This window comes from Esox lucius, chromosome 3, assembly GCF_011004845.1.
Source record: "Esox lucius isolate fEsoLuc1 chromosome 3, fEsoLuc1.pri, whole genome shotgun sequence".
Classification (NCBI taxonomy): Eukaryota; Metazoa; Chordata; class Actinopteri; order Esociformes; family Esocidae; genus Esox; species Esox lucius.
Window position 1 is genome coordinate 19,802,419 of NC_047571.1, and position 24,396 is coordinate 19,826,814.

General features: G+C 42.3%; 3 protein-coding genes across 3 annotated transcripts; 2 read left to right on the top strand and 1 right to left on the bottom strand.

The window, feature by feature from the left end:
• Positions 1-5,587: 5,587 nt before the first annotated feature.
• Positions 5,588-11,674, top strand: mcm6 (minichromosome maintenance complex component 6). The gene is made up of 18 exons (XM_034289123.1): positions 5,588-5,775; positions 6,085-6,231; positions 6,424-6,534; positions 6,632-6,719; positions 6,859-7,020; positions 7,110-7,275; positions 7,610-7,755; positions 8,050-8,200; positions 8,282-8,423; positions 8,559-8,700; positions 8,788-8,895; positions 8,985-9,140; positions 9,231-9,359; positions 9,846-10,010; positions 10,195-10,318; positions 10,410-10,592; positions 10,682-10,821; positions 10,917-11,674. The coding sequence occupies exons 1-18, from the start codon at positions 5,678-5,680 to the stop codon at positions 11,022-11,024; spliced, it is 2,466 nt and encodes an 821-aa protein (XP_034145014.1). The 5' UTR covers positions 5,588-5,677; the 3' UTR covers positions 11,025-11,674.
• A 1,918-nt stretch (positions 11,675-13,592) lies between these two features.
• Positions 13,593-15,539, top strand: si:ch73-71c20.5 (DUF4748 domain-containing protein). Its single transcript, XM_010888865.4, has 3 exons — positions 13,593-13,698; positions 14,233-14,518; positions 14,625-15,539. The coding sequence occupies exons 1-3, from the start codon at positions 13,653-13,655 to the stop codon at positions 14,770-14,772; spliced, it is 480 nt and encodes a 159-aa protein (XP_010887167.1). The 5' UTR covers positions 13,593-13,652; the 3' UTR covers positions 14,773-15,539.
• On the bottom strand, positions 15,109-23,734 carry tmbim1a (transmembrane BAX inhibitor motif containing 1a). Its single transcript, XM_010888877.3, has 12 exons — positions 23,474-23,734; positions 20,665-20,970; positions 20,505-20,572; positions 20,296-20,360; positions 20,163-20,216; positions 19,979-20,029; positions 19,632-19,671; positions 19,456-19,493; positions 19,272-19,359; positions 18,986-19,081; positions 18,833-18,886; positions 15,109-18,615 (listed from the first exon to the last, which is right to left on the bottom strand). Exons 2-12 carry the CDS (start codon positions 20,963-20,965, stop codon positions 18,466-18,468), a joined length of 1,005 nt encoding a protein of 334 aa, XP_010887179.1. The 5' UTR covers positions 20,966-20,970; positions 23,474-23,734; the 3' UTR covers positions 15,109-18,465.
• Between the last annotated feature and the right edge of the window lie 662 nt (positions 23,735-24,396).

Sequence of the window (24,396 nt, forward strand, 5' to 3'; positions counted from 1 at the left end):
ACAGGAACATAAACGGTAAAAGCAACACACAGACAGACAATCAAGTGTTTCTGGTATAACAAGGTTACCATGGAGCCTGTTACCACAAATGCTGTGTTGATCAACAAGTTTACCTTCATAGCATCAGTTGTGGTAATGATGAACCAACACACACAGAACAAAGAGCAAGGGAACAGTATTTCTTTACAGCAGGATGTGAACTTAAGTCAGACCAAATCTCAGCAGGGAAGATTTCAGATGTAGGTATTGCAGTACTGGTGATGGACAGTGTCAGTATTACAGTACTGGTGATGGACAGTATTAGTATTGCAGTACTGGTGATGGACAGTGTTAGTATTACAGTACTGGTGATGGACAGTATTAGTATTACAGTACTGGTGATGGACAGTGTTAGTATTACAGTACTGGTGATGGACAGTATTAGTATTACAGTAATGGTGATGGACAGTGTTAGTATTACAGTACTGGTGATGGACAGTGTTTGTATTGAAGTACTGGTGATGGACAGTGTTTGTATTGAAGTATGCGAAAGATGGGGGTTGCTGAGTCATGAGCGGAGTCCATTTTCCCAAAGTTTTACACTGACTACAAGTAAGTAAGTCTACACACACACACACACACACATATAAACATTCATACACACACATACATTATACACACAGAGGCAAAAGCACATAAGCAGGAAAAATAGAAGCTGGAAGTTAACTGCCTCTCCCAGCTTTAAATCAGAGTGGGTTTCTCTTAGCTTCCTGACAGAAATAGGGAGGAAGAGAAAAGGAAACAGAGAGAAATCAAGACTCCCCAGCATTAACCCATGTCAACACACACACATTGACATTTTAGGTTTTACTATCCTAATCCTAACCCTTAATATAAGTGTGAGGATTCAAAAATGTCCATTCAAAATCATATTATGGGGAAATTAGCCTTGTTTTACTACCCTTGTAATAGTTGTTCTGGTTCTCACAAATATAGTTAAACAAGAACACACACACGGATGCAATAGGTATGCAGCATATTCCATTTCCCAGAGCCATGCAGGTGCTAATGTATCTGTGGCACGAACAGAGTTCTGGTGACAAAGACAGGCTTACATTATTCTCTATTCATATTCAAAACAGGAAGGACTTCCTCCTTCTCTATTTAGGAAAAGCAAACAGCTGGAAAGGTTTCTCACAAACAGTTGCTCCTGTATACAAACAGAGACGTACAAACAACAACACCTGGAAAGATGTATGTACAGCGTTGTTGAAATACAGGTCCAGTTTAATCTTCTCATCTCTCTGATTTGAAGTGCTCCTTAGGGTTACGAATAGGTTCAGGGATTAGAGGTTAAGGAAAATAGGAATTTAAATGGGAAAACATTTTGGACCTGAAAAGGTACTCACAAAAATGGTAAAACAAGCACGTGTGTGTGTGTGATCCTGATTTTACAATACGTGTGGGGAACCAAATTATCCATGAAGATAGTTAAACTGACATTTCACCACAAGCATAGTCAAGGTGAGGTTAAGTTTAGGTGTAATGGTTAGGTTATTGAGATCAGGGTTAGGATTAGAGTCAGATTAGGGTTAGGTTTGCAGGATAAGGAAAACAGTGAATCATAGTCCTCACAAATACATAAAAACAAACGTGTGTGTGTGTGAGTGTGAAATAGCTTACTGCCTACAGATGGTCAAGTTCTCTGTCAAAGCGAGACAGAGTTTCCTGTTGGTGAGACTCAGAACAATTGTGGGAAAGTCAGAGAGAGATGGGCTTCATCTTAACAGTATAAAGGGCCTTCCTCTCCTTTAGCTGCTCCGGTGTGAAAGAACTGATCAGGTAAAAGCAAACATCAACAACATTGCTTATCACTGGGCTAAAGGCCCTGGAATATTGTGTGGAATCTTAGGCCTCTCCTGATGCAGAAGAGTTAAGATCACTCTTACCTGACTGGCAAAATATGGTCCTCATCCTTCTCACGTGGAAGACCACAAAACTACAGTTTTTATTAAATCTGGAAATACTGACATAAAGGACCAACCGCAGAGATACTTTTTGTATCTGAACTACTATTCAGCAGCCAGACACTCTTATCCATATCGACATTAAGGAGCAATTTGTGCAAGGGCATTTTCACTTTAAAGCTTAAGGGTTTGAACCAGTGACGTTTTAGACCTGCCAAGGCTTTAATTACTAGGCTACATGGCTAATAATGGACAACTGAAAAAGTATGTTCAGATGCAACATCACAGTTTGATTTAATATGAAATGTCAGAAACAGAAGAAATAGGAACCTGCCCTGTGACAGAAATTTTTCCGTTTTCATGGTCTGTTGGAATGTCAAATATGTTTCCACAAAAAACGGTATAGTTTTATAGTCAAATGTGACGTTTCAAACAGTTGGGTCCCAGGACAGTTCAGCCGTAGACATGTACTGCTGCAGTGAACCTTAGAAGTGGGGAAGAAGCCCGGTGGCCATGCAGTGGAAGTATTTCGTGTTAGATGGAACAGGGCTGACACTCTGACCATTTTCTCATCAATAAAACATGAAAACTTAATAACCACCTCATTAACGTACCATAATGTCCTATGAACAGAGTGGGCTTTTAGACTCTTCCTTCTTCCAACGTTTCCAGTGAGCAAAGCGAATTGAGTTATTACACACATAACATTCACAGTGGGTGCTGACCAATAGGAACGCTGTTGTGTCTTTCCTAAGTTCTGCCCCCTTAATATCCATAGCTACCATGGGAAAAGCTTTAGGACAGAAGGCACATCCCTTATATTTCACATTATGGTTTCTGCAAATGCTCAGGCACCACCATTGGGGCTTCCACCATTTCGGCTGCAAGGACTTCCAACTTCATTGGCTGATATTGACTTCAAACAGGCCATCATCAGTACAGTGACCCTAAATCCAACCAGGCCATCTGTAAAGTGACCCTAACTCCAACCAGGCCATCTGTAAAGTGACCCTAACTCCAACCAGATCATCAGGAAGGAATCATCTGGAAGTCAGTGGTTGAAGCCTTAAATGAACAGTTGTGCTCAAATGTTTGCATACCTTTGGAGAATTGGTAATGTATGCATCATTTGCAGAGAAAACATGAGCAGGCAAAAGTCATGTATTTTATTTCTTATGGAATTCACATTTAACTGTAGGTCATAACAGAATGGCACAATCATAAAACACAACATGGCAACAAAGAAATTAACTGACCCCTGTTCAAAAGTCTGCATACCCTTAGTTCTTAATACTGTGTATTGCCCCCTTTAGCATCAAAGACAATGTGCAGTCTTTTGTAATAGTTGTTTATGAGGCCCTGAATTCTTGCAGGTGGTATAGTTGCCCATTCTTCTTGGCAAAATGCCTCCAGGTCATGCAAAGTCTTTGGTTGTCTTGCATGAACCGCATGTTTGAGATCTCCCCAGAGTGGCTCGATGATATTAAGGTCAGGAGACTGTGATGGTAACTACAGAACCTTCACTATTTTCTGCTGTAACAACTGGAGGGTCAACTTGGCCTTGTGATTAGGGTCATTGTTGTGCTGGAAAGTCCAAGAGCGTCCCATGCACAGCTTTCATGCAGAATAATGCAAATGTCTTCCAGTATTTTCTGATAATATGCTGCATTCATCTTGCCATCAATTTTCACATGATTCCCCCGTGCCTTTAGAGCTCACACACCCCCAAAACATCAGTGAGCCACCACCATGCTTCACAGTGGGAATGGTTAATTCTGTTCACTATAGGTCTTTTTTTGACCCCTCTCCAAAGATAGCGCTTATAGTAATGACCATAATGCTCTATTTTGGTCTCGTCACTCCAAATTACAGTGTGCCAGAAGCTGTGAGGCATTTTAAGGTGTTGTCAGGCATATTGTAACCAGGCTTTTTTGACCATGCAGGTATTGTTGTATTGTACTCCTTCAAACAACCATACTGTCTTTTTCCAGAGCAGCCTGTATTTCTCCTGAAATTACCTGGGGGTTTTTCTTTGTATGCTGAACAATTCTGCAGGCAGTTTTGGCTGAAATCTTTCTTGGTCTACCTGACCGTGGTGAAGTGAAGTGATTGAACAGTACTATCTGGCAGTTGCAAGGCTTTGGATATCTCTTTATATCCTTTTCCATATTTAAAAAGTTCCATTACCTTATTACGCAGGTTTTCTGACAATAATTTTTTGCTCCCCATGGCTCAGTATCTAGCCTGCTCAGTGCATCCACGTGAGAGCTAACAAACTCATTGACTATTTATACACAGTCTGGACACTGATTGCAATTTAAAAAGCAACAGGTGGAGAGAAATTCATCTTTAATTGCCATTTTCCCCTGTGTGTGTCACCTTGTGTGTCTGTAACAAGGCCAAACATTCAAGGGTATGTAAACTTTTGATCAGGGCCATTTGGGTGATTTCTGTTATCATTATGATTTAAAAAGGAGCCAAAAAACGATGTGATAATAAATGGCTTCATATGATCACTATCCTTAAAATAAAAGTGTTTCTGAATTAACCGTCACATTTTCAAAATCAATGCCAACATTTCATTACTCTTGACAGGGTATGCAAACTTATGAGCACAACTGTATATCTCCATGATTCTTAATGTATATTTTGGCCACTAGATGCCCCTATTGTTCTTTGTGGGTTACATAGCATAACTCCTTAGCTTAGCGAGTTGTGTGATTAAGCACACAGTACAGGAGGAATCAAATGTTCAATTTGGAGAGTCGTGGTAAAGGGTCTGAATGCCTATGAACATGAAATATCAGTATATAATTTTCAATAAATCTCCACACATTTCTAAACGGGTTTGTACTTAATAATTTCAGTGTATTGTGTGTAGATTTAAGGCAACAAAATAATGTGATCAGTATGGAGAAAGTGAAGGGCTATTAATCATTTCCAGAGGTACTGTACATCTATAACATTGATTATGCTGTTACATATCGCTTTATAAGCATGTGAACATTATCTTAATAGATTAGAACTACATGTGATGTGATACATTATTTGATTGAACCCATTCTTGAATATAATCTAAAAAAGTATTCAAACAGAACTGTGTTACTCCGGTCTGACGCAACTGGAGGGCAAAAGACAATTCATTCATAATTTGCTGAACTGAGTTAAGTAAAAATCCATATTAATGCATTTTACAAATTGATGTCATTTTTGTACTGTACCAAACTGTTAAGAAATATTCAATTGCATATAAGCAACTACCTTACTGGTTCTTCAAGAAAATTGTTTCTCAACTTTCTCACAAACAATGCAGGATGGCAAAATGCTTCCTCAGAGGTGTACATTTTAAACATGCCGGTGTAACTTAAAAATAGTTATTATTGAACTGCGACTCAGATCTAGTCGTATCAAAAAGGAACGTGAATGACAAAAGCTGTAAACCCAACGTTTTCATTTAATTACCAGCCCAAGGTGCAGCCACGCTACCGAACATGCAGCGGAACCTGATTGTAAAAACAGCAAGAAAGATCCCAACGCGCGGTTGCAAGGGGTGTGGCCACGGTGACGGTGTCAGGATACAACGATGGGATTGGTCGACAGTGTCGCGCCAAATGTCACATGGTCTCGGTTTTCGCGCGAAATTGCACTCTGTTCGGCACTGCGTGCTTGTTACTCAGGAAGACAAGGGAAAGATTTTAATTTTAATATTTCCCTTTTAATCCAGTGAAAGGATGGATCTTGCACAACCAACTCAAGAGAACGTGGGACAGATGGTGAAAGACGAGTTGGCAGAGAAATGTCAGAAGCTTTTCCAGGCTTTCTTAGAAGAGTGAGTATCGTTGCTGTTATTGTTCGTTCATGGTAACTACAATGTAGTACTACAGTCGTTACTGTTGAGCTGTTGTAATGTTAACCGATTGCTGTTGTTGGACATTTACCAAACCTGCAATTAACATAATTAATTTGGCATAGGTTTTATCAATCATTAGGTTGACTTATTATTTTAACTATACGATTTTCTTTAGCTAGCTAATGTTAGCTACTGAGCTAGTCCAGTTGCGTATTAAAGTTGATTAAAAAGTAGCAGAGACTGTTCTATGTGAGATGCATGCAATTCATAAACCTTGTGTCTGTCTAGGTACCAGACCGTGGATGGTGAAGTGAAGTATGTCCATGATGCAGAGGAGCTGATCAGGCCAGAGAGAAACACTCTTCTGGTTTCCTTTACTGACCTAGAAGGATTTAACCAAGAACTGGCAACCACCATTCAGGAGGAGTTCTACAGGTACTAACTACAGATATAAGAAAATATTTCACTCCCTAAATCAGAGGTAGTGCTAGTAGCATTCTCCATTAATAAAAACTTTGGTAATAGATCTTCCCTAGACTCTTAACAGAACACTACCAAGCACCGTGTGTTAGCGATGAAATCACAAAACTCAGCTTTTTTTCTCTTTGAACCTCTCCGCCTCTGCAGAGTGTATCCCTTCCTGTGCCGTGCGGTGAGGAACTTTGCTAGGGATCATGGGAATGTTCCTGTGAATAAAGAGTTCTACTTGGCCATTCAGGACCTACCCACCAGACACAAGTAAAACACTGTTACCTAACATATTCCGCATATCTTGGTTGCTCTGGCTGGTTATGAGAGCTTTTTTGTGTGGTCTGACAGTCGTTGTTTTTTCTAGGATCCGTGAGCTTTCCTCACAGCGCATCGGCTCTCTGGTGCGGATCAGTGCACAGGTGGTGAGAACACACCCTGTACACCCAGAACTGGTGAGAAACATGTCTATATTGCTTATAGCATAGAGCTAGTCCATAGAGAGGGGACATTGGCTCAGTGCAGATATGCATCCTGAAGAACCTTGGTGTGTATGACCACTGCGTCAGATCCCCTCCGTTTTGACTTCTGCAGGTGAGCGGGACCTTCCTGTGTCTGGACTGCCAGGGGGTGTGTCCGGAGGTGCCCCAGCAGTTCAAGTATGCCCCTCCCACCGTCTGCAGGAACCCTGTCTGTAACAACCGCTCACGCTTCCACCTGGACACACATCGCTCAAAGTTCATAGACTTCCAGAAGGTAGGATGGCGTGTGTGTGTGTGTGTGTGTGCGCGCGCGTGTGTGCAGGCGTGTGTGTTCCTGACACTGGTGTGTTCCTGTGTTTGTAGGTGCGTGTCCAGGAGACCCAGGCAGAGCTTCCCAGGGGGTCCATCCCCCGTTCCCTGGAAGTGATCCTCAGGGCGGAGGCTGTGGAGACGGCCCAGGCCGGAGACCGCTGTGACATCACTGGATCACTCATAGTGGTACCCGACGTCTCCCAGCTCAGCACCACAGGTGTGCGCACACTGACAGGACACGGGTCGCACCACCTTCACCTTTACACACGCCAAGTACATGTACACCTGCTTGTTGTAGACCAGGAATGTTAATGGGACATGAGCAGTTCACATATCCCATATAATGTTCACACTTGATGTACAGATGGACAGCGCCAGTATTCGGGTCTGTCTGGATGCAGGGAGGTGAATGGTTTCTGTTGCAGCTGTTTAGTTACCGTTTTGGAGGTAGCTTGATGCGGTCACAGTGGTCTTACTGGTGCCTGTGGGGCAGGTTGCTCATTGCCATGGGCCACGGCACAAACCAGATTCCCATTCCTCCTTCTCTACAGGAGTGCGAGCGGAGACCAGTTCCCGTGTAGGAGGGAGGCAGGGTTATGAGAACGAGGGCGTCCGGGGTCTCAAAGCCCTGGGAGTCAGAGAGCTGTCCTACAGACTGGCCTTCCTCGCCTGTCACGTGGCGCCTACGAACCCCAGGGTAAGACACACACTCGCCCCAACCTTGAGACACTCCCAAATATACACTACACAGCACTACTGTCCCATAACCCCGACAGCTGTCCTGACCCGAGTAACGAGCAGGTCCCGTCGTCGTTTTTAGCTGTTGCAGCGTGAGCGTGATGTTGCCAAGCGACCTGTCATTATCCCGATACGGCATTATCGTTTCAAGACGACAAACGATGCCGGTCCCAGGTGTTGCCGGGTCCATCCTGATAACGTGCACGGCGTTGGCCTGAAGGGATGTGTGACACTGTGTGTGTGTGTGTTTTAGTTTGGAGGGAAGGAGCTGCGTGACGAGGACCAGACTGCAGAGAGCATCAAGAGCCAGATGTCTGTTCAGGAGTGGGAGAAGGTGTTTGAGATGAGCCAAGACAAGAACCTTTACCACAACCTCTGCACCAGCCTCTTCCCCACCATACATGGTCAGTCCTGCACAGTTACTGCTATGGAACTACTCCCACGCCCTGTGTTTGTGTCTAACGCCTGCGTGTGTGTGTGTGTAGGTAATGATGAAGTGAAGCGTGGTGTCCTGTTGATGTTGTTTGGTGGTGTCCCTAAGACTACAATGGAGGGAACCTCTCTTAGAGGGGATGTCAATGTCTGCATCGTTGGAGACCCTTCCACCGCCAAGAGCCAGTTCCTGAAGTAAGTCCTGTACAGTAGCCATGTCTGTCTGAGACTGCCCTGAAATCATCCAGGTCCACCCACGCAACCCCATATATGAACACCCATACTCACACACGTCTATACCCGCCTAACGTTTGTGTGTGTGTGTGTCAGGCATGTGGAGGAGTTCAGTCCCAGGGCTGTGTACACCAGTGGTAAGGCCAGCAGTGCGGCTGGATTGACAGCAGCCGTGGTTCGAGACGAGGAGTCACACGAGTTTGTCATCGAGGCCGGGGCTCTCATGCTGGCTGACAATGTGAGTGGGCCTTGGCAGAGGGTGGTGTGTGTGTGTGTGTGTATGTTTGTGTTCGCTTTGTGCTTAAACGGCTGTGTGTGTCAACAGGGTGTGTGTTGCATCGATGAGTTTGATAAGATGGAGACCAGAGACCAGGTGGCCATCCATGAGGCCATGGAGCAGCAGACCATCTCCATTACTAAAGCTGGAGTCAAGGTACACACACACACACGCACTACAACAGTACAAATGGAGTCAATTTACACACAGCCTCCCGCTAATCCCCCACCGCTCCTGTCCCCCAGGCCACCCTGAATGCCCGGACATCTATTCTGGCGGCTGCTAACCCCGTGGGGGGGCGCTATGATCGCAGCAAGAGTCTGAAACAGAACGTCAACATGTCCGCTCCCATCATGAGCCGCTTCGATTTGTTTTTCATCCTGGTGGACGACTGTAATGAGGTGTGTTTCAGGGACAGTAAATGGGTGACGTACTTCTGCCACAATAAGGTATACGTACTAATGGAAGTGTGTGTGTGTGTGTTTGTGTAGGTAACGGATTATGCAATTGCCAGGCGTATTGTAGATTTGCACTCTCGCATTGAGAACTCTGTGGACCGACTGTACTCCCTGGATGAGATCAGAAGATACCTGCTCTTCGCCCGCCAGTTCAAACCCAAGGTAAGGTGTGGCTGTTAGGGAGCGCTGCCTTTGGTTGCTGCAGTACGAGCGTGACTTGATGTGTGTGTCTGTAGATCTCAAGTGAGTCGGAGGACTTGATGTGTGAGTGTGTGTCTGTAGATCTCCAATGAGTCGGGGGACTTGATGTGTGAGTGTGTGTCTGTAGATCTCCTGTGAGTCAGGGGACTTGATGTGTGAGTGTGTGTCTGTAGATCTCCAGTAAGTCGGAGGACTTGATGTGTGAGTGTGTCTGTAGATCTCCAGTGAGTCAGAGGACTTGATGTGTGAGTGTGTGTCTGTAGATCTCCAGTGAGTCAGAGGACTTGATGTGTGAGTGTGTGTCTGTAGATCTCCAGTGAGTCAGAGGACTTGATGTGTGAGTGTGTGTCTGTAGATCTCCAGTGAGTCGGAGGACTTGATGTGTGAGTGTGTGTCTGTAGATCTCCAGTGAGTCGGAGGACTTGATGTGTGAGTGTGTGTCTGTAGATCTCCAGTGAGTCGGAGGACTTCATCGTGGAGCAGTACAAACGCCTGCGTCAGCGTGACACCTCTGGAGGCGTGGCCAAGTCAGCCTGGCGAATCACAGTTCGGCAGCTGGAGAGCATGATCCGGCTCTCGGAGGGCATGGCTCGCATGCACTGCTGCGATGAGGTTAGAGGTCACAACTGGTATATTTAAAGCCTACGCTCTCACAAGTACTACTTACTGTCAACCTGTGTTCCCAGTATGGCTCTGACATGAGCACTGGTCGGGTCTGCTCTGTTGGTCTTCCACATATTGTATTCCAACGAAGTGGGTGGCGTGTTCTGTCATAAAGGTGTAGTTCTCTCTGTAGGTCCAGCCTAAGCACGTGAAAGAGGCTTTCCGTCTGCTAAATAAGTCCATCATCAGAGTGGAGACACCTGACATCAACCTGGAACAGGACCAGGACATGGAGGAAGAAGAGCAGGGGGAGAATGGTACACACACACACACACACACCTACCTAGGGCCAGTGCCGCTTTACTCCACATATGTCGACGTACTAAAGCCTCTTCTTCCGTCCTGCAGGTGTTGAAGTGTCCAGCGAGGTGAATGGCCAGGTTAACGGGGATGCCCATGGAACCAGTGGCCACTCCAACGGTGTGAATGGCGACACTGACAGCAGCTCCAAGCCGTCGCTGCGTCTGACCTTCCCAGAGTACCGACGCATCTCCAACCTGCTGGTGCTGCATCTCCGGAGGGCGGAGGAGGGTACGACACACACACACACACAGGCGCGCACGCACACTACATTGGTGTTTATTGCAGGGCTTAACCACTGTGTTCCTGGGTGCGTGTAGCTGAATCCGAGGAAGAGTTAAAGAAAAACGCAGTGATCAACTGGTATCTGAAGGAGATTGAGTCAGAGATCGACTCAGAGGAGGAACTCATTAACAAGAAGAGCCTGATTGAGAAAGTCTTACACCGACTAGTACACTATGTAAGTCTACGCACGCACGCACGCTTGAGTCAGATTTGGAACAGCTTTACATTCCCTGTTATAACATGTTAACGGTGGGTTCTCTCCATATGCAGGATCACATCCTGATAGAGCTGTCTCCAGGGGGGTTGAAGGGTTCAGAAACAGAGTCGCAGGAGGAAGTTGTTCTGGTTGTCAACCCTAACTACACTCTAGAGGACTAGACTTCAGGACATCTGTCATTTCCCTCCCTGCTCTTGAACTCCTGCTCTAGCCTCCGTTTGTTTTCCATGTAATGACATTGAGCCTTTGTAATATTTTATTTCATTTTCATTCCTGCTTTAAAGGTAATGAGTGTTTTAAAACCTTTTTTTTCTTTTTTATTATCGTAGCCAGGAAATTATGTAAATATGTTGCTCTGATTTCTCCAGAGCATTTACTGGCTGTTTTATAGCTATTAACGTTTGTGGATCTTTTCTGTTAAATGGAGTTAATCCTCTGACAAGCTAATGTAGTATGGCTTTATTACCAGTGGTAAATGTTTTTATAAGGTATATTGTTGTGTTAATCCATCACCATAATGTACCTTTTTGACATTTTTATAAAGAAAATGCTAGGAGTTAATACTTTCTCTGTTGCCAGTTCCATCATTTGATGGGTTACATACACTTGTATGTAACTGGTGTATTAATGCTTGTGTTTTGGCTCCTATACAAGTGTGCGTCTTGTAAAATAATGAAAATGACTGTAACGTGAAGGAAGATGTAACCAGTTCAGAATATGAAACCGTGTGGTGGTGTTGTCCCTGCAACATGGATGCTGTATGATAGACTTTGCGCTGTAATGGTCATTTAATAAAAGACTTGTCAATGCACTCACACTGTGATTTTTACAAACAGACTGAAATAGAGCTAGTTTGTTGAAATTACAAGTAAACCTGCTAAAATAATTGTGTGTGTGTGGCCAGGGGGTATCATATAAACTACTTGTGATAATATTCCACTGAATCGATAAAACGCAGTTGTATCTGTTGTAACATTGAACCTGTGGGAACAGAACATTTGAAAACATATTTGATAATATTGGCAGAATGTCAGAACAGTCAGTACACTGACCTACAGATCGCCATGTCACATTAACGTTTTCACAAGCGGTCGCTTAGGGACCCTGACCACTAGGTAGCCTGCAACTGCCAGGGAGCCAAATTTTGCTTAGGGCCCCCGAAAGGTTAGAGCCGGTACTGACCAAAGTAATTATTTTAATCAACACAGCCGAGCAGGATTTTAAGCAATACTGCAGTAAGGCATCTTGGGGGTTTGTGATATATTTCTAATATACCCTACCATGGTAAAGCACTCTGTTCAGTGTTGAGATAAATGAAGTTTAGCTAATGCTGATTTGATAACCATGTATTTCTTTGTTTTTGTTGTATTAAATTGTATGCTGCAGTCAGGTTGGGAAAATATGATTGGATACAATAACCATCAAAGTTTAAAACTCCATGCTTTTGTAACTCTCACTCCTTGTCTCTCTAACTAACAGGTCTAAACAGATTTCTGTCTCACACTCAACTTGATTTTCCTTTGTCTTATTTAGAGAGACAGGATTAAAACCCAACAATTAACATGTAAAAGAAACCGCCTCCTATACAGCAGGAAGAAACCTTCTGTCTCCCACCCCCTGATGTTCTAGTCTAGGTTAGGACAATAGAATTCAAATTACTTTAACTTGGTAAAAGATTTCACACCTGTATGCCAGAATCTGTTGATCTGTAACCGAAAATAACCCCAAGGGGGAAGAGTGTAGGGCATGCCCTTCTTCATTGGACAGCGAAGACAACGAGATTCGTCCAACATGTCACCATGCCAACGAAGAGCCAATAAAAATAGTTTTTTTCTCACGAGAGTGAAAAGTAACCGCCTTGTGGCGGGAGGAACAAAAGAGATTTAGAATCGTCATTCGGAGCGAATAGATGTGGACACTTGAGGGTTAATACAACTATTTTAATTTGTGTTAAATCTTCATTCGGACCGAAGCCTCGTCCTTCTTCAGAGATTCTGATATATTGGCTTAATATAGCACACCCCCTCATGCCTTACTGATATATCATGGCCATCAGCCAATCAGCTTCCAAGCCACCCAGTTTATAAGAGACCAGATACGATGAGTATGACATGCTTTGGTAACTGGTTTATAAGACCAATAAAGCATCCCTGGGACAGTGACATCCACCGCTAACTACTGTTTCCAGGCACTCATGCATCATGCTAAGACCAGCGCATAGGCGCAGTATATTGGCCATACCTCATGACTTACTGCTTTTTGAGATATCAACCAATGAATGCGAGCGATGGGAGCTACTTTAACTGTCTTTCCATGAATATTAGCATGACAATGCACCAACCTGACTACGAAAACATATTTAAGTAGTATAAACGGGTTACATTTTGATTTGGGATGTGGGGAACCCTACTTTCCAATTGTATCTAAAATGTTAAACTGCTGGCCAGTGGAATTACGGGAGCTCAGCTCCTCCACCTAGGTCTAACTTCAACCATACGTACAAGGAGCACAACTACGTAGCGCATCCCCCCAAATGTCTTGGGTATAAAGTAGGTTGATAACGATATCACTATTTATGTTGTACTAAAATCAACATTCCAAGCCATCAAGAAGACCCAGTGGGTTTAAATTAAGATAATTAATAAGGATTATCTGCGTAATTTGAGTGGAGTTATGAGAAATGTTTACTTCCTCATCCCAGTAGAGAAGCCTGGTGACTGTAAAACGTAAGCCCGTAAGAATCGAATCTATGCGCACGCCCGAACCGTCTCCACATCTAAACAATAAAGATGGCGGCGTCCTGTAGGAAGCTTCTGAGGTCGGTGCTGCTAAAAGGTACGTTTATCTAGAATTAACAACTCATAAAAAATTTTTTTAACATATAATATAGTATGACAGTTTGTTTGCACTCATGTCTCTTCGTAGAGTAGGCTTTCAGTGTTTTTAATTTCAAAACGTTTTTTTTTTGTCTTATTTGTTTGGGTCATCTGGCAGAATTGAATCCAATTCAAAATCTTATGGAGCATAAAGACTAAGAACCAATTTATCACTCCACTTCCTAACATGCTAAACAAAACGTAGTGGAATGTTTGTTTAGCAAACTGTTAAACTTGCCTTAGATTAAGTAGACGCGTCATTGTCTTGAGGCAATATCCTGGGATATCTAATTTCTTACTTGAGCTGTAGACCCTCATCTAAGCACATCGTTGCGCCTTCTAAAGATTGACGTATGTGTTTTGGGTTATGTAGACCGATTATTGATAAATAGCATTGGATATAAAAAATATGTGGTGTCTTCCTTTACCCAAGTTTGTGAATGAAGGCAACAAATGATGTTCCCCTGCTTAGCCTATACTCTCACTGTTTCAGGTTTTTGTCAGATCCCAGGTAAATCCCTATGGACAAAGTGGCGCCCTGTAAAACCTTTGCAGTCTGTTCCTCCCTGGTGTCTCATCCCACTCTACCGGCCATTAACCACCACCAGACCCATATTAACAGCCACCAACACTGAACAGCCCAGGAACAACCATCAGCAGAAAACAATGGACATGCTGAAAGATCCAAAGAAATTCACAGAGGAGGAAGATTATGCGGGACCAGAGTACATTCCCTCAAAAAAGGCTAAGAACCCCATGATGAAGGTTGGATATGCCTGGTGAGAAACCCTGTTTAGATTTGTGGAATTTAAACAGCTGCCACTGATGTTTAAGTGAATAACTACCATGGTAACTTCCATTCTCAATCTCTTTCCCCTTATCTAGGATGATAGGTCTCCCCACAGGTATAATCGGGTTCATCCTGGCGAAGAGAGAGGTGGATAAGAACCGCCTGAAGCAGCTGAGGATTCGCCAGCGAATGAAGAACGCCAATGAAGGAGAGTATGAGGGCAGCCGCTACCGCAACAACTGACCTGACTGATACCTGCAATGCCTTCGCTACACTGGATTGGTTGAAACAGAGATGTACTGATGTGGACATTGCAAATTGTAAACCGTTGTTTTGCGAGACACCCATACAAAATTCAGTTTTCAATCCATCAAGAGGCATTTGAATGTACTTAAAGCCCATGTTGAACAGTCAGTCCTGGGCAGTGTACAGTCAGGGGTTTTCCTGATCCAGGATGAACTTTGAAATATGGCTTTTCAAATGTCTTTCATCTTGCTATCCTACATGGATTTATTTCTGTAAAATCTAAAAGATAATGGAGTCTGAACTGTTCACCTGGTACGTTGATCCAACCACACATGAAATTTCAAAATGTTTATTGGATATAGGAGTCAATACAGACGTTTCAATCAAAAAAAATAAACTAATATACTTTGGCAAACTGTCCTCCAAGCTAGCAGCGACTTATCTTCATGGAATGTGTTGATTGTAAACGTCCCTGTCTGGATTGTGACGGTTTCAAAGGCTCTTAGTTTAAACTGTCTGCCCATTTGTTTTTTTCCACCCATTGTTCTTATGACTCATCAGATCAGCTGAGATTGTATGGTATAAAATATCTGATTAATGGCAAGACTAACCACTTGAGACTATGAAAGAATTAGGTTGCCTGTGTGAACACAGACTCTAAGATTTATATGTAGACCAAGGCTGTTCGAAATACTAGGTTGTTACACTTCATGGGTCTAGATAAGCTGTGGGATAGCATTGCAAATAAATCCAATAAAAATATATTACATTATTTTTATAAACATTTTTCCATCCAGAAAATGCAATCTTAGTGTGAAATGAAACTGTGCAAATCAAAAGAATATAGAAAAGATAATGGACCTATATTTTACATAATAGCCTATAGCTACCTCAAAAATGACAGGCATAAAAGGCTGTACTAAAATAAACACAGGCAATGACATATTGTCATTTTACAACAAGCATAATACATTGTACTTCATTAATGAATCAAGGGAATCCCAATTAACACATTTCTCAAACTTTGTGCATCTCCTTGCAAGGATAATGGCATTGAGCCTTCCCATAGAACATAAGATTGAGGATCCACTGGAATGGATCATAGAATTGGTAGAAGCCATACTCAAACATACATTCAGTTAGATGTTTTTAAGAAGGTATTCTGAGTAAATGTTAGCTTTTCCTTTAGTCTGCATGAGTTTTTCCGTGCTCATATGTTATGTTGGGTTGGAACACGAAATACACCTCTGCTGGAGGGTAGCAAAGCAAAGAACACCTAAACTCACTTCTACAATCGTATGCCAGTTCTACTTACGTTGCAGTCTTAAAGTGGGAAGTAAAACCTTTACCACTTTACTGGGAAGAATCCACTTGAACTACCCTCAAACTGGTTCAGTTGAGAGAAAATTGTCTATCATCCAGGGCATCCCACTTTTCCTAGACACTTTCTTCTCACATACCATATTCTCATAATACCTCTATAACAGCATTTTAGGGTTAGCGTTAAAGAGCCAAAACAAGTCCCTGAAAATTGTTCTATATCATGTATTTGCCCCATGTCATCACAAGCGCTTGCTTTTAAACTTTCAAGCCTGAGGTATTATAATGATTCTACTTAAAGATTATGCACATTGACAATATGTTACATATCATGCCCAAAATGGGAGGTTTAAAAAAAAAAAAGTCCCAGACTGAAACTTTACATATTTTGTTAAAAGCAATCTATTAATATGCTTTTGGTGTATCAATAGTCAATCATCTTATCTCCATAGTCCTAACATGTTCCCTCTTCATTCAGGCAGAAAGAACCTTGGATTTGAATGCTTTTTGCAGTAATTTAGGGACATCAGAACAAGGCCAACAGAATTTCACAAAATATTAAAAACATTTACATTCAAGCATATCTTTAAAATGAAATCAGTTAGCTAAACCAGTACCAAAAAGTGCATGGAAAAAAAGAACAAGCACAGAGCATCTGCTCATTACAACCTTATCAAGTTATGCAATAAAATAATTGTCTCAAAGCAACACTGAAATAAGCAGTGTATTCCTTCAGCAAATTCTGTTGGAAACTCCAGCTAACACCCCATTTGCTACATTGTGTTTTGCTGCTACTAAATACAACCCATCGTTGCAGTGACACAAACATATTGGACAAGTTAAGGAAGTAAAATATTGTTTGAGATAAATCGAAATAAATAGTACATCATTTGCAGTATCTTGCATTCAGTGTGTTTACATATAAAGTTTGTTTCAAAAGTGTTTTGACAGTGACATTTGTTTTTGCTCTGTACTCCAGAAATGACCACAGCTTTAATATCAGGATATTTGAGATTCATATTAGTTTAACCATTTACAGCACATTTTGTACACAGACACTTTGTAGGGAGTGAAATATTTTTGAACAAATTCACAATGTATACTACATCAGAAGTTAAATATTTGGTCCATTGTAACTCTAGACCGTACACTTTTATTGGGAACGTCAAATTATATGTCTAAATCTCATTTTATGGCTATTTCTAAATATTTTGTGCCCAACAGTAATAAGTAGCAAATCCTCTACTATTTCACGTTTATTTTATTGTAAATGCAAATACATGTTTCTCAACACCTCCACATTAATGTGGATGGTATCACGTTTATGGATAAACCTTCATGATAGTCAGTTCTTATTTACTATAAAATACTCTAAAATGAAAATTTAATTTACCTTTCTTTTCTACTGTGCACAAATAAATAAAATAAACCGCAAATTCACTCACAGTCACATGCTTAATTTAGTTCTTACTTTTAGCAATTGCTAAAAACATCACTTAAGATAAAGCATTGTTATGCTTCACTGGACAGGTAGATGGTAAAAGAGCATTAGGCTCGTCAAAAACGTCTGTTTGTCTAAAATGTGGGACTGTGTACAAATTATGCTGTCATTTCTAAATGTCACCTAATGCCCCAAGATTCAAACTGATAGTCTGCACTTTAACCTCAGAGTCTTCATATTGCTTTCAATCCAGTGCTGGAGCACAGAGCAAAATATGCTTCAACCTCACTGTATTATTACATGCCTTTACAAGCAGATACATTTTAGCAGAAGAGAAGACAATGAAAGGTGCTAGATATGCACTTTAGCGCTGCCAGCACCATAGAAATTGAATGCTAGAAAGGACATTCCCATTCAAAATACCAGTATGTCCATTCAGCTAATTGAGAGCCAATTGGACCCAGTGTCCATAAAAAAATATATATATCAGATTCGACTGAAACAGATTCTGTAATCCTATCTTTTTCTATTCAACAACCGATCGGTCTGCTTTGAAGGATGATCAGCTTAATAATAACATGCAAACAAAATCTGGTTTCAGGCCTACACATTGCCATCTACTGTGGTAATACCTGGTAACTGTAATAAGGAAACAGAAAGAAGTTCTACATGAATGTCAATAAAATACCTACAAATCACAAATAAGGATACAAGTTATCTTGGAAACCAATATACAGTAACAATATACCACCTACTTATTCTGCAGCATATATTTATCTGGAGGATCAGTTTATACATTTTAAACCAATTCTAAAATGTACATTATATTTGATTGGGGAAATTCTGTGAATTTTGTAAAACTGGGCCCTGGTGCCCAGAGTCTGTCATGGGGGACTGGAAAGGACAAGGGACGTTGTTTCCAGGGGGACTCATCTGTTGGCTGCACCGAACAGTTGCAGCAGACAGAGGAAGAGCTGGACAACGTCGATGTAGATTGAGAGAGCTGCGAAAACGTACTCCTCTGGGCTGATAGAGTTCTTCCCCTTGCCGATCAACAGTTGCGTGTGGTACGCCAGAAACTACAGGAACATACCAGCAAGGGGTCACTACAGACAACCGCAAACAGCACATCACAATAGCAACACAGCTACACACAGACACGTGAAATGCCAACACTACGAACCACACTCAATCAGCTCAACGGTATTCCTGCATGTCACAGAAGCCAATAGCTGATACAGTTGAAGTGATTCTGTCTGTAGCCCGGGACTGACTCTACCAGTGTATTGCACTCACCAGTGTGTAGACGACGGCTCCAACAGCCGCGTACACCATGTGGAGCCAAGGAATCTGTCCAGGAGACCACACCATTAGAAAACACTGAGTCATACTATAACACAATGACTACGCTGAACACACGTGACTTGGAGTAGCTGCGGGCCAACGTACATATTTGACGGAGAGAACGATGGCTGTGATTATGCCCGCCACCATAACAACGATCCCAAGGACACAGAACAGGCCTGTGCAGGAAGTGAGGTCCACCTGGGGAGAGACGGGATGGCCTTTTAGACACAAGTACACACACACACAGACCTTTTCCCTTCTACACTTGCAGGGATCTGAAATCCAGAAAGGGATGTTCCAGATGTTCCCACCACCCGCAAACCGTATCATAATTTAACCATTATACACTTGGATCACACACACCCGGATCACAGACACACACACACACCTTAGTCTGGAAGCAGAAGGCTGTGGTGATAACACACACGATGACTGTGATCCCTAGGGCCAGAAACACTGCCTTTGTGTTATAGAAACTGCAGAACAGAGACAGGGGGCATTACTACCACACTGACAAGACAGACATCACTAGGAGGACAGAGAACGTGTGTGTGTGTCTCTCTCTCTCTCACCTGGAGATGGTCCCTGTCATAAAGGACATGGCCAGTGTCTGTAAAACATAAAACACACACATATATATATATAGACCACTGGATCCCTCTGGACTGTCATCTGTTGGGGGACCACTGTAAACAACAGACTAGCATGGACCAATACAGATCAGTATAGACTAGTAATTGCAACTTACAAATATGGCCAGCAGGATGATGTTCCATGGGAATTTTCTCCTAAAGACATGGAAAGGAGGCCACATTAAGAACAGGCGGAATGAATGCACTTGTTTTTACATTCAGATATTTCCATCCCATCTGTGTCTCAAAACAAGCCTGCTATCAGTGGGGCATACATTATTCCAGACCATAAGAAAAAATTCTGTATAACAAATAGAAGAAAAATAAAAACTGTCTGGTTCCGTTTCGTTTCTAGTAACTTAATGAAGCAGGCGTAAACGCTGGAGTGGAACAGCTCCAACACCTGGTTCTCAAAGCGATGACTGGACATAACATTTAAAAATAAATGATTGAAGAGACTAACCTGGGCCCTTTGCAGCAGATCAGCACAATGGTGGTGACGATATACACACCACTGCAAAGACACAGGCCAACTCAGCTGTCAGTCAAACAACGCACTAAGACATACCCACACAGCTGTCAAACAGCACAGCCAGTACATAGGACAGAACTATAAAACTAGTCAATAATAAAAGGACAATACTTACAATGACGAATAGTAGATAGCTGGGTTCTTTTGCACAAACACCTTAACAGAATCACTGCAGACAACAGATACTCTATTAGAAACAGACAGTCTGAAAGACAGAAACAACCCGACACACCTAGACAAACACTCACACAAATGTGAAGATGGCCACGATGGCAACTGTGACAAGTAGCTGAGAGGCCAGGATCATATACACCTAAGAAAAAGAGGGGGGGGGGAGAGAGAGAGAATACCATACATTGTGACTAACTGCATGTGCCTGCCCGCCGTGTGCATGTGATAACCTTGCTCGCGAGCGTGCCGACTGTGAGAGTATGTGTGCTTCATTGTGTGGCCTCACCTTTCGAATGAAGGTGTGTCGCACTTTCAGACTGTCAAAGTCACCTGCTGCAAACCCCTCCCCATCGCCTAGGATACCGGTGAAAACGCCATTAGTGACAAGGAAACCCATCAGCGCACACGGTTTATTCACTCAGCACAACCCCCAGACTCAAACTTACCGCTTAGTACACTGTTTGGCATTACAGGGGGAATCATGGGGGGAATGGGTGGCATCGTGGGATAGGGTTGGTAGCCTGGTACTGGTTCGGCTGGATGAGGCTGGCCTGGATAGGGTCCGCTGGGGTATCCTGCAGGAGGACCATAAGGACCAGAGGGGTAGGGGGCAGAGGGTTGGCCTGGTTGTGGACCTCCATAACCTGGAAAACCGTAGGCAGGTGGAGGGGGGTAGTCACCACCCGGGGGGCCGTAGAGGGGGGCATGAGCGTTATCGTAACCCGGGGGGAAGTCAGACCGTGACATACTGCCTGGGAGAGATATGAGAGGAGAGAAAGACAGAGTTCAAATTACCAAGAAATTTGAGTTCAGACAGAAAACCCCATGTCGTTTTACCATTTATTGGAGACTACGCACAGCAAGTCCCATTCCTCTGGGGTAAATCAATGCCATTATAGAAACATGTATATATGATACCAACAATACCCAATAATCACACCATAATATTACTAACTGGAATACCCAAAGGCAATGAGCAAGATACGTAGTACAATCCCCCCACAAAAGGAAACACAGGACCAATCAGGTGGAGAGAGGGGTGGTGGGTGGATTGGCACATGCATGTCAGTACGACCATCAGCAGGTCAGACTGAGTGAGTAACCCGATGACAAACTACAAAGGTATGAGATCTGATACTGTGGCAGGAGCAATCCCAGATTTAGACAATTAGAACACAGGTTTTCAGGCTGAACTGGTCATCAACATTTTGGCAAGAAAAAATAAAGTTTAATATAGTAGGGATGCACCAAAACCACCTTTTCATTGTTTATACCGATTCCAAGTACTTCACTTTTGAGTATCTGCTGACGCACAGTGCCAACCTAATAAAACCTTTGTTGTTGACATTTGTATGATTTCCATAATTCTTCTACATTATTTAATTATATATTATACAACTTTTGATTAAGACCTGTCTCATCAAAATAAATTAAAATGTGTTTAAATACACTCCATAGAAGCGCCAAGGTTGAGTAAGGCATTTATGGAAATTGCAATGCTGAATGGAAACATGAATACATACAGTATGGAACAGTGGTCACAGTGGTGAAAACAAAGAATTGGACAATATGGGATAAGTGCACTGCTAACAAATAGTTTAAACATCTCATTGTTAATTCTTAAATCCGAATGCATTCATGTGCACAAAAACCCTAAGCCTAAATATAACAAGTGAGACAGGCCAAATATCTTCACCTTTCTATTAGTTACTAATTATGTTTCGATTGATGGTAGGTGCCTAATGGCCTTATTGTTCCTGTCAAAAACACCTCTAACCTGCGACAGTGATCAATATAAGAACTCCCACAGTTAGGGAGTAAACCTCCAACTCCCAGGAACAGCCCGAGTTAGGGAGTAGTCCTTCAACTTACTGTGTGCCATTACATCATATCTCCAGTGCAACGAAACAAAAACAAAATCTACTGAAAAATAAATATCAGGCACAGTCCCCGAGTGTGTGGCCAGCTTCAGCCACAGTCCCCCAATGTATGGACAGCTACAGACGGTGAATACACAATAACTGCTTTAACCATACATGGCGTGTGGAGTGAGAATGTGGTTGTTAAACTGGACAGGTAAGTATCTAAGTTGGCCCACGTGATAATGAGAATAGTTGCTTAAAAACAGAATGTGATACAAAGACTTCACTGGGGCAGAAAGGTTCACTGCATGGGATTGGTGGCCGTGGTGCCACGGTAACTGATTTGTAAATAGAAGGCCAGCACTCATTTGCGAAACTCATTATACAAACATTAGAAACAAGAAGTGTACAATTTGTAAAACTGTCAAAATGTACCACACAAGCACATTCGTCTGACGCACCACTGCCCAAAATAGATCACTTCATGACCACTTCATCTTCCCACAGCTACTGGGGTTAACTTTAATGCTCGTTTTATTTTTAACTGGCATGACTCATTCAAGTTGCAAATGTTTCCAGAGGTTGGTGGGTTTATTGATCCCCTCCCCACTTTCTGGAAGTCCCTCTGATTTGTTTTATATTAGCAACTGGTGACAATGGAGGGCCCTGAGCAAGTTTCCAGGGGCTAGGGACTTGTTTGGGATCCTCCGTGAAGACAGTTATATAAAGAATATGTGTTCTGTTCAATCTGTGTCACATAAGTGTTAGACTGGCCAAGCTGGTATTTGCCGGCTTTACCAGTTATGAAGTCCCCACGACTGTGAAAACCAGGTATTCAAATGCAGTCCAATGTAGTTCAGCTGCTAGAGCATGGAGCTTGCATCGACAAGAGGTTTAACAAAAAGAGTATGAACTCACTACTGTAAATCTCCCAGGTTTAATTATATAATTACAACATGTAATGTAAATGTCAAGGCCTGCATTACAGGTATATGGAAATTAGTAGCATTGATGCTTGAAGAACAACAAATTCTCAAGGCACCTATTTGTTAGTTATGATTTATTTCCAATATAAAATACTGTATAAGCACCTGAGACTGAGAGTTTCTCCATTCTGTGAATTCACCAGTCCTAACCAAGGAACAAATGACTGCATGTTTAAGCAGGCCAAAATATTGAGGGAAACAGGGCCCTGTTCAAAAACGTGCCACCTCCCTTCCTTTAGGTCATTTCTCGATCACACACGCACACACATCACACAAACACTTCTTTAAGTTAAGTGAAATAAAACGAAACATTAAGTTCGGGTTAGGGTTAGTTCCAATTAATTCATTACATAAGCAACCGCCTCTGCGAGTGAGAATTACAGGAAGTATGAAATAGTTTCACTCACCAGGCAATAAAGTCCGGAAGAAACAAGAATGCAAAGATTGATAGTGCGCCAAAAATAAACGATTAAGGCCGCCAAGGATTTTAATACGGTTGCAACCAAGGAAAGCGTATAGAATAAAATTCCTTTTGAATATTTTCTTTCAAGTTGGGCGACGATTATCCAACCTTTTTTCCACTCCCTCAGTCAGATCTGTCCTAGTTCTCTCGCATCAGGCAGACAGCTGGAGTACAACATTTCCCGGAACTTAGGAACGATCCTTGTTGCAGATGTGGGTGGAGTCACATGCGATGTGTTTGTCACTGAATATCTGAGTTTGTGTTTTGATATTTTAGTGAGGACGGGTAGTAAAACATGTAAAAGCATGCGAAGAGTGGACATTTGGCCTGTCCCCACCTTGAAAAAAAGATTTATTTTACTAGTTGAGTTAGAAGTGTTTTTGTTGGTCTCATAGCTAACCGTTAACAATAACAAATGCTACCAGGAACATGTGTCCTTAACAAGCAAAACATGTGCAACCCTAGCTACCAATAAATAATTTCTTTGTTGATAAAATTCAGTCCATACAGTAGTTGTTTCAGATATTGATACAGACAAAATTTACTAATTTGCAATGATTCTTGGTTAGCCAGTTGATTGAATACTGACTTTGTTTACAGATTTCTCTATTTTTTATGTACACCCCTGAGATAGATGTACCAGGATAAGAAGCATGAATAAATGGTGCCCATTAAATGTGTGAAAGGTGTGACAGCCAATAATGTCTAGCATGGCAGGTAGCCTTACCACCAACCCTTCTCTATAAGGTATGGAGGCTGGCTGTGTAAGCTTAGTTTACTGTTCTTCTGTACTGCTTTTATTATAAACATTGCCTTGTGGGAGAGATCAGGATGTCAGGCTAGACTTCAATCCCTCTTACTAGAGGT